An 11410-nucleotide genomic window follows, 5' to 3' on the forward strand; every position below is an offset into this window, starting at 1 on the left:
TGTTTAACTGACACTGCTTTGTTTATTAAGAATTCTAATGCATGGATCATTGTGTTTCTTCTCTATGTGGATGATATGATCATCACCGGAAGCGATAAACAGGGAGTTGAAACAATCAAAACACTTCTTAAATCTCATTTTGAAATGACTGATTTGGGCTTGTTGAGATATTTTTTAGGCATTGAAGTTGATTATTCTCCTAGAGAATATTTATTATCTCAGACTAAATTTGCTTTTGATATTGTTTTCAGGTCTGGTATTACTGATGATAAGAAAGTTGACACTCTAGAAGTTGTTAATGTTAAAATGAAGATTGATGATGGAGAACTTCTTGCAGACCCTACTCCTTACAGACAGCTTGTCGGGGCACTTTCCTATCTATCCATTACCAGACCAGATATAGCACATGTTGTTCACACAATAAGTCAATTTCAACATGTTTCTACTTCTGTTCATATGGGAGCAGTCATGCGTATTATCAGATACATCAAGTCCTCTCTTTCACAAGGACTTTTCTTATCTTCCTCATCTTCTCTTGATTTAATTGCATATACTGATGCTGATTGGGGAGGTGATCCCAATAACAGACACTCAACCACTGGCTTTTGTGTCTTTTTAGGAAAATCATTGATCTCGTGGATGTGTAAAAAGCAGCAGAAGGTATCTCTCTCATCCATCAAAGTTGAATACAGAGTCATGGCAACCACGACCATGAAAGTAATTTGGCTCTGACGACTGCTTGCTAACATGGAAGTTGAAGCAACAAAGGCTTCACAAATGTGTTGTGACAACAAAAGTGTGATCTACATTGCCAGTAACAGAACATTCCACGAACGCACCAAACACATCGAAATGGATTGTCACTACATCAGAGAGGAATATCTACACGGGATAATTGATCTGTCATATGTCACTTCAGAATATCAGTTAGCAGACTTCTTTACAAAGTCTCTCGCTGCTCCCCGATTTCACTTTCTCTTAGACAAACTTTCGCTCATTGTACCGTAAGTTTGAGGGGGAGTGTTAAAATGTAAAATTGTATATATATATATATATACATACATTTTTCATTTCTTTCTTTTCTATAATTTTTTTCCTTTATTTTTATTTTTTGTCTTTATGTCATCTAGTTCAGTTTGAACTAGAATGACCGTTGCTAGTCAAGTCCTGTCTAGACTTGACTAGCAATAGAGCTGTTGGACTGACACATTCCAACAGCTCTATTGAGTCCTCTTTCAGCTGTGTATATAAAGGGGTGTAGCCCCTCTTGTATTTCATTCCAATGCTTCTTAAGCAATTGGTTTTTCATATCAATAAAGAATACATTTTTATTTTTATTTTGTTTTCAGTTATACCCTTTTTAAGGGTTATGCTTTAGTGTCATTCTTGACACTTGCCCTTGTGAATCTAAGCTCGTGTTTCGAAGATCCTCATTTCATTTCAATTGTTTGCTTTTTGTTCTGTCTTAACGCCATCAAGGTTGAACTGACAAATGAAAAGCTAACCCAGAAAGAGCTTGTCCCAACTAATTGGGGGAAGTATCCAATAATCTTAGGGACTGTTTATCACAAGGCCAGTGATATCCTACAAAAAAATGGGACCCACCATATTGGGAATTTGTTTTACCCAAGATGGAAAATTTACGAAAATGAGGACAGATCATGTAATTGTACAATATAACCGAACCGATCATCAGTTATCCCCACCGCACATGCATCTTGATCAAGTGAGATCCACGGCGGGGATTGAACATAACCAACTTGATCTACCCCTCTACCAAAAGGGACTGTTAGGTCATATTTTTGGGGTGAAACAAACAGCACCTTAGAAACCTATCTTTCCATCCAATTAGGGCTGTCGTAGGATAGGGTATACCACCCGTTATGGTATATGCAAACCAAGCCAAATAACTAATCATCGAGTTCAGGTTCACATTCGGGTTTTGTCAGGTCAAGAATATGAAATCCTAAACCCGGATCCATATAATTTAAAAATACATACAAAATACTCGTCAAGCCAAGTCATGTTGAATATCCAACAAAAATCTTAACCCAAACCTTACCCACATATTACAAGAGTACGGGTATATTCAGGTTGGCATTTTTTAAGCCCACACCCAGGAATTCGGGTTCGGCTAGGGTTGGGCACCCAATACAAACCCCACCAATTGACAGCCCCACATCAAATGTATGTATTCTGAATTTCATGCTAAGAGATGTTCATGGTATTTTTAAATTTAAAAGCCTACACGACAACAGCTATAGGATTTGCATGCGAATCCATGGACTGATAGGAGGAATGCTTAAGCTTCCTCACAGGAAGACAGGCAAGGCTGTTTGGTGCAATCCCTGTCTGAACTTTAACAGATGAGCTAATTGGATCTTCTGAAAAGTACTTTAATCAAGCCACCTTGGTGGTTACCCATGTGGCCCGCCGGGTCCTCTGACAAGCTGAAGGCTTAGGATCAAATCCTGTAATATGAAGGCTCAGGATCGAATCCCGCTGGTGCATGGGAGCTGCCATTGCTTTATCACGGTTGGGGCATGTACCGCTGGGTGGTCGTGTTCTCAACCCGGAGTTTTACTTTGCAGGGAAGTGGGGCCGTTAAGTGACCCAGTTCTCAGTGAGCATTTTCCTTCGTCATTAAAAAAAAAGAAAAGAAAAAAAATAAAGCTAAGGCGGTGAAGTAGAATAATGGAAAAGAAGTCCATATCCTAAAGGTGGATGTGAAGATGCTAGATGAGATCATTCTTCACTGCAATAAGCAAAATGAGACCATATATTCTTTTTTCCTTTTTATAAATGATTGAAGCCATGACCAATCAGTTAAGATAGTGCAACTCTTATCAACCCAACTGGGAGAGCAATTCGTCATTGGAAAAGATAGGATGTAATGGCAGCATAGCTTGGGAATAATGAGGCTCAAAAATCCTACCAGTGGCCATCCTAAAATAGTTTAATTGGCTAAGGTAGCGAAGCAAAATAATGGAAAAGAAGTTCATACCCTGAAATGAGTGCAACTCCATCAATCCAACTCTGGAGAGAAATTCCTCATTGAAAAAGATGGGATGTAATGGCAGCTTAGCTTAGGGATAATGGGCTCAAATCCTACCAGTGGTCACGCCCAGAATCTGTTAAAAGTTTGATCACAGTGGTGATGATAACAATAACAATGGCAACCAAAGAAAGGGCACAAATCAAGAGGAAAGAAACGATCTTTAGTTTATCATATGAGAAGAATCTTATTTGTCACTGATCAAATCCACCTTCAAGCCCAGGAAGGGCTCCACTCGTGGCAGAGGCGACTCTTGAATGTCACCACACTGAAGGGATGTCACGAGTTTGAAAGCCCATGGAGGGAGTCGTGTAATAATCATCATGGGCAGGGAAAGCGTTTAAACAACAGGAGGCCTGCCAATGTGCAGTAAACAACCTTCAAACTTTCTTCCAATCTTGGAAATGAAAAAGGCATCCACTGCAAAGGAAGAAAACTCTTACTTTCCACGAGACATGCATGACTCATGAGGTGCATTGACCTTAGGAAAAGGAGAAAAAGTAACTTCATTTCCAAATGTACTATCGTCTCCAAACTTGAGCATGTGACAATCAGGAATACTTTAATCAACAGCAATCTTGCTTACAATAAATAAATAAATTACCCAGTACTAGAAAATTGACTCACGGTGTGCTTGCCAAAAGTCCATGGACAACACTGCAAGGAAACTCAAGAACAACTTCATTAAAAGAAAATGTTCACCTGTCCTTGAAATAAAGCTGTGAATAGTTGGGATTTTCCAATTTCTGGAAAGCAAGCTAGTTCCTTATATAACCCAGAGTAACCAGCTATTTTTTCAAGCTTAACCAGCATTTAAGGTATAATTCGCAGTCTTAGGTACACGTGCTTGCATAGTTATTGACTTAATTGTAAATCCTCGACCATCAGAAGTTAATGAACGAACTAAAGTTGAATGCAGTCTGACTGTAAACTCAAACAAGCAAGCAAGTGAAAAAAGATAGCACGCTTACAGGAGAGTTGCACACACACACACACACGTATGTACATGTATGTCGCATGCTGAAAGCACGTGCACATCTAAAGCCCAAATGTGTGTTGAACAGATCACAGAAAAACATAGTACATGCTTAACAAATTGCATGTAAAAGCCAAAATACCCTAAAAACCAACTCAGGATACAAATGCAAATGCAATGATTGAGGAAGCATGAATGGAAAAGATGAATGCATTTGACAGACTCTGTTCCTTAAAACAAGCGAGTGAACTTTGGAATATAGTGCATTCAACCCAAGACGTAATCTCTCGTTGAACAATGTTTCCTGAACTAAAATGGACATATAGCATAATGGTAGCAAAAGTAGCCACAAATGTGATAAAATCAAATCTTCACAAGGTCGGAATGAGAACAATTCTGCATTATTGCTTGTATGATAGCAAATTCAAACAGTGGTTTAAGACAGTTCTCGTGGTACCTGGTATATTAAATTTCCACATAAATTATAGATTAATGGTGCTACTGCACTAGTCTTTCCATCAGTCTTGCGACTGATTCTCTGGTTCATTTTCTCATTCGTGAAGCCAGCCAAGAAAACTTCACAATATCTGTCACATACAACCATCAAACTAATCCTTCTTATGATTCGCACATGCCCATTTCCAATGTTTTGATCAAATTATTGTATTCACTTGATGGGGATCAATTGAAATAGCACAGCTTCCAGAGAAGGAAAACATTGAAAGATTGCCTTGAAAGAGGACCTACTGGAATTTGACAATGGAGCAGCTATCTACAGGAACAGTAAAAATAGGATACAAGAATAACAAACTAAAGAAAGGTCCCCACTGCTATATATATATATATATATATATATATATATATATATATATATATATATATATAGAGAGAGAGAGAGAGAGAGAGAGAGAGAGAGAGAGGACAACAAGCAGATACAGGTTGACTTTCAGAAGAGAGTCAAATCAAAACAGGATAACAGACGAAATTTCCACAGAAACGTCAAAAACACTTTGAAAAGGATGGTGATGGGAGAAAATGAGCAGGATAAGAATGGGGAATTTCTAAGCATCTCAAAATCTTTTAAAAGAGTGTTCCAATAAGTTTTAACGGAGGAACCCAAAGCAGGTGCTGTAGTTTGGCGAAGAAAGAAATGAATCACTCATTGAAAGGATTGATGGTGCATATGATCCTGTAAATTTTTTTTGTTCTTGAGCCTCAGTTTGTGGTAGAACATTTTGTCCTCAAATGATCAAGTAAACGTAGAAACAGGCCCGATGCTTGAAACAGTGTGTGATCCTTCATTGTCAATGCTCTCATCACCAGAAGGCATCTGCCTTGTGTCTGACAGTGGAAACCGCCTAGATTTTCCAGAACCAGCTTCTGCAGAAACTTCTGAGGTCATAGGTAGCAAAGGAGATCCTGATGATGTTCCTAATAACCGATGACCAACTGGGACATCAGAAGAAGATGTGGGCAGACTGAAAGCAATCGTTCCCATGGGATGGTCAAATTTGCAATTGGGGCCGAATTTGCAGATACCATAGTGAGAATAGAATGTACATAAAGGTTCTCCCTGCAATGGAAAAAGGTGAAAAAAATACAGGATAATGGCAGTCCAGTCAAGCACGCTATACAAAACCATGCATAGAACCCTAATTAGCTCTCTTCAAAATACAACATAAACAATAAAGACAAAACATCCAGTATGAAAAGGAAACAAAGATTGAGCAGCCTGGGACCCTAAAAGTAACCCAAAAAAGCATTTTGGATGCTAGTGCAGTCTCTAGAAAAAATAAAACAAAGGCAACAATGCACTAGATATGATGATTAAAAATATATACATATATCATCCAAATCACTAGATATAAAGCATGCTTTGGTACCAAACATTGACAATTCAAACCAATTGATTTATTGTTTCCTTTCTTTCTCTGTCTCTCTTTTTGGTCAGATATGCATCACAACATACAGGTTGCCAATTCTGCCTTATTACAAAATAGTACAAGATGCAGTCCTACGCCCCACCCCCACAATTTAGGTCCATTCAGCACTCAATGGAGATTATGTGATTATTCAGGCACTGGTAAGGACCAAAAACAGCAATTTTGAAGTTATGTATGGCAGATAATGCTACATATGTCAGTTTCCGCCTCCCCGTGTTGAAAATGTGCCCAAACAAATGGAGGGCCATAAATTGGTCCTTGGAACACTAGAAATAATCAATACAGATATAATGGATATGTATAAGCAACAGAGATTGAAAATCAGTCAGCACATCACTTCACGCAAAATGATCGAGGAAATATATAAGAAACTCACAAGATAAGAATAACCATAACTTCATTATTAACTTAATTCATGAATCAATGTTCATTTTTCAAAAAAATCCATTATTCACTGAAAATGAACCCTCGTTCAGAACATCAAGAAACAGCAGATTAAGGACAAAATACTGGAAGATAGCCAAACAAAATGAGCAGAAAATGACTGGAAGAGCACATGCTATGAAGCAAAAACATCAAAAGCAAGATTGCAATGCAACTTACCGGACGCAATGGAAGTCCCATCAGATTCAAGGCACAGTTAGGAGCAGGTATCAGCCTCTCCCTAGGATGATGAAAACGACATCCAGCACCAAATTTACAGTCCCCAGTCTTCATGTAAAACTGACATTCAGGTTGGTCAGGCCTTTCAGGAAATACACTTTCTCTTTGCAATGCAAAAAGCCCAACTGGGACAGAGCCAGGACGAATAGAAGAAAAAGTTCCTTGACCTCCTGCATCCATGGTCTCACGTTGGCGAGAATTCCCATAATATTGACCATTTCCTAGAGCATGTTGTTGACCCTCTGAAGATGACACCGAACCCAACTGACCCTGGAAGAGGAAAACCTCAATATTAAACATTATGCATAGGGAATAGGATGAAAGTCCCATAAGTTTTCAAGTGGGAAAACAATAACAATAATAACATAAAAGAGTATAACTTACAGTATATGCGTTCCAGCCAGGAACAGGTACTACTCCTTGAGGAAGAATCAGCTGTGCATAACTTGAAGGACCCTGCCAACGGGGGCTTGGAACAAAAGACGCCCTTGACAATTGCCAGTTTGGCAGTCCTCCTGGATAAGATTGCTGACCAGGAGTTGATGGAGAATGTATGGGGGAATAAATAGCTGATCCACGCAAAGGGAACATTGTGCTGGTTGGCTGTGGATGGTGGAATTTACAAGTGTTGCCATACTTACATTGTCCAGTTCTCAGGTAATAAGCACACTCCTCCTCATTCTACAATAAGGAAAAACAAACTGTAAGCCCAACAGAATTTTCAAAAACTATCATCTGGACTTGCATCAACTACTTTTGAAGAGTAACTAAATCTGCCCACACGTATAAAAAGCTGGCCAGTAGACATCAGGGATGAGGATACCAAAACTTCACGAGAACACAAGATGTTTACTGCACAGGAGATGACATACTGGTCGGAGTGGATAACCCAAAATATTTAATAAGACTCTTCCTACAACTGCTGCTTTATCTCTGGGGTGATGGAACTTGCATGTTGCTCCAAATTTGCACATTCCCGTTTTCAAGTAATACTGTAAAGCAACTAAAAGATTTGTCAGATCTTGAAAAGTCAAACTGAATCAAAGAACACAAGTTGATTCCTACACGTAGCAGCATTAAAGAAATTAGAGAGAGAACAGGTACCTATGGTTCATGATAATGTGCAGTATGTACAGTGGACTTTTGGCAAAAAAAGAAAAGAAAGAAAGTAGGTGAAATGAAATTAAGAGAATGCCCATGAGTATGGTTTCATGTGCATAAACGATGAACATGTTTTTGCACATGCATAAAAGCATTCAAAGGCTTTATACATGATATTTCCAAATTCAAGACATCCCAAAACAAGAAAAAAACGGATTTCATGCAGAGTAGTCCACAACCGTAGATACCAAGAAGACAAACAAACATAGATTCACATGGGAAATTAGTTACATGTGCATATAGAACACAATGTGTGTGCATGTGTTTACACACAAAAGGTGTGAATGTGAACAGATTAATTACACATAGAAGGCATGCACAGACAACGTGTGTAGTCACACGGACATAACCAAATCAAAATCAATATGTTGATATTAAAGGAAACATACTTCACGGTTCTCAAGAAACAAAACCAAGGTTTCTTGTGATGGCTACCACATAAAAATACTGTAGGCTTTTGATACCAAAGAATAGATAAACATAAGCCCAAGGACTCATAAATAAATGTTAACAAGCAGAAGCCAAGACCATTGGCTACTATTAGGAGTCCCAAGTGAGTTTGACTAGTAATCACATTTTATGCACAGGTTCAATCATTAGATGTCTCATAACTATGCAGGTGCTTTCCCTATAATTGCATCCCCTGATTTAAGGACCATGCACCTTCACATCACATTGATTGCAATGTTGCCATCTATCTGATCATTTGAGCTAGTGTCTTCATTAAGTTCCAGGCACATTTAAACCTGTGTGTATAACATGAAAGAGAGTGTGTACTAGTAACCACAAGAAACAAAAACATATGCACACACAACTACATCAAATGCAAAAGAGAGATCAACATTCAACATAAACAGCCAGTCCGTGTTTGTGCAATGATTATAGCCTAGATATCCTCTTCAAACATCTGCAGTCAGGTTTACATATCTTTAAAGATTACAAAAAGAATTATAGTAAGCATCACATCAACATATTTCGTCAGCAAACATACAGCAATCCATAATTTAACAATTCGAAGAGACCAAAAGAAGAGTCCCATACAGCCAATTACACGCATCAATGCAATATCAGAACCTCTAAACCTGAAACCACGTGAATCAAAGACTAAAGATGAGAAGATACCTGACATTCAGGCTGTCCAATTCTTTCAGGGTACCCTCCCTTCATTCTAGCAGCAGCAACAGCCTGCCAAATAACACAATGCTGAGTATTGCCAAAACAAAAAAAAAACACCTCAACTAGCAATTGGCAATTCACAACCCTCTCGGGACCCAAGCAGAAAACAGCTACCAATTCACAGTCCATTAGCAACCAATGTTCCATATCAGGAACCAGAATAACACCACATTCATACTTTTCCCGCCCTGAATTGAACCCATTTGGATTCACAGACATCTTCTTGCAGAAGCCCGGACTCAATAACCCTCCAGAGTTTATGAAACCCCATCAGAACTTGAAATTAATCATAGTTACAAGCTACCCAATTGAGTATAGACTCGAAATGTCAATCAAGAATCAACCAACCCTTCCAAGGCGATCATCCTCACACTCATGCACCCACCGGAACAGCATGCAATTGACAGATTGCCAACAGATCCACACAGAGCAATCAAAAGGGGCAACCAACCCTTACATCCCCAATCGCAATGAACAATAAATGCATCAAAAAATCCGTCCTTCCAAATAAAAAAACTCATCAATTGCAGTCTGTACCCCAACAACTCCCCCAAGACGCAGACGCGATCTGACTGACAAAATCAATTCGCAATTCCGAACCTAATTCCGAGAGAGAGAGACAGAAAAACAAAACCAATCTGAGATCAAAGAATCGGGGGAATCACCAGCTTGCGATTGGGAGGATGATTGAAACGGCAGGTCATCCCGAACCTACAGAGCCCCGTCCGCATGTAGTGCACGCAGTCCTGCTCGCCCGGCCGCTCCGGGTACGGACCCGCCTCCATGATCTTGCCTGAATTCAGGTTCATTTGCCACATTGCATCTACAAAAAAAGCCAAAAAACACATAAAAAAAACCCAAATTCAAACACAGACAGATCGGAAGACGGCGGGGGTGGGGGGAACTCCTACCTTTAATGGCGCCGGGACCGTCCCTCGGCCGCGCGAACTGGGAGCCCTCGGAGACTCCGGCAACGAAGCCGGGCCTCGGCATCTGAATCGCGGCATTGTAGTCCATGGCCGCCTACGCAGCGGGGACGACCGCCTACGCGCAATTCGCCATCGACCGCCCGCCCGCGTCCCCGACCACAACGAAGCGCTGGAACAGCAGCTCGTCCTAAGGGGAGTTGTGAAGAGATGTTAGGGTTTGGGAAGCAGAGGAAGGGAGGTGGGGAGACATGAGAGCGTCCCGCAATTCAACGCCAACCAACCGTTTGCTTTTTACACGGCCCTTCCCCCTCCCCGTGTTTGTTTCCTTCGCGCGTCCCCTCCACTCCCCCCTAAAACGCTCTCCTAGAGAGAGAAACTAGAGAGAGAGAGGGGTTTTGGGCACAGGTAAGAGGTATGGTCCTCACGCTCTCTCTCTCTCTCTCTTCATTCTCTCGCTTTTATTTCTCTCTCTAGGTGGTGATGAACGACCGACGGTGTAGGATCTGCCAGGTGGATGATCAGATACGGGGTGTCAGTGTCGCTGCACTTTTTTTTTTTTTTGCTTTTTTTTTATTTTCCTTTTCCCACTTCTTGGCTCTCTCTCTCTCTCTCTCACGTGGCTCTCTCCCTTAAAAAATTCACGTTTTTTTGGATGAAACTTCGTCTTGAATCTGATTCCCTTCCCATGCCTTACCTTGTTCTTTAAATATAATTCTCGCACGTGACTCACTAAAATATGGTCACCGCAGCGTTTTTTCTCGATGTTTTTTTTTTGTGTGAATTTGATTATGCTGATGCGTTTTGCACGATCGGTTTGCTAAAAATTGACTGTAAGATTTTTGTATTATTTATACCTTGGACACCCTAGTGGCAGTGGGCACGAAGAGAAGGTGCTGACCTCTTCTTCTCAAGCTCCATTCTTATGGGTGCCTTTAATTGGTGGGTTATGTAAGGGCTTTGGAGGCCGGTGACTCCTTATGGGGTTTACTGTGCAGATAGGCAAGCCCATTAGGTGACCTGGTTCTTGGTTAAGGTTTCTTGTCATCAAAATAATGAAAAAGCATACAATTTTTAGATACTTGAATATTTATAAGAATTTTAGGCCATTGATTTTCAAGTCTTAAAAGATTTTGTTAGGTATCATAATTGGTCAATCCCAAAGCAGGTCCCCATAAAACCAAGCATGTAGATCATATTCGTAGATTTAGGAAAAATAATAAACACCACAAAAATCTCACTTCATACTCCGATACACATATTTTCAAGAAACATATCCTAGCGACTCTCTCTCTCTTATATATATATATATATATATGTGTGTGTGTGTGTGTGTGTTTTATTATATTTTATAAAATAAAAATTGAATTAAACCTATATATATTATTAACTAATTTTTAAAATATTTTTTATTGTATTAATCATGCCATCATTCTTTAATGAGTTTTTTGTTGGTTAACTCTAATGGAGCTAGGATTTATTGTGCACAAACATTGAATAGGGGTTCTGT

General features: G+C 39.7%; 1 protein-coding gene across 1 annotated transcript; it reads right to left on the minus strand.

Annotated features, from left to right (window-relative positions):
- Positions 1–4331: 4331 nt before the first annotated feature.
- On the minus strand, positions 4332–10344 carry LOC149840621 (zinc finger CCCH domain-containing protein ZFN-like). The gene is made up of 7 exons (XM_090003231.1): positions 9886–10344; positions 9640–9797; positions 8921–8983; positions 7510–7629; positions 7022–7318; positions 6578–6907; positions 4332–5604 (listed from the first exon to the last, which is right to left on the minus strand). The coding sequence occupies exons 1-7, from the start codon at positions 9989–9991 to the stop codon at positions 5281–5283; spliced, it is 1398 nt and encodes a 465-aa protein (XP_089859357.1). The 5' UTR covers positions 9992–10344; the 3' UTR covers positions 4332–5280.
- Between the last annotated feature and the right edge of the window lie 1066 nt (positions 10345–11410).

The sequence above is a fragment of the Nuphar pumila genome, chromosome 4 (assembly GCF_984573655.1).
Source record: "Nuphar pumila chromosome 4, dmNupPumi1.hap1.1, whole genome shotgun sequence".
NCBI lineage: Eukaryota > Viridiplantae > Streptophyta > Magnoliopsida > Nymphaeales > Nymphaeaceae > Nuphar > Nuphar pumila.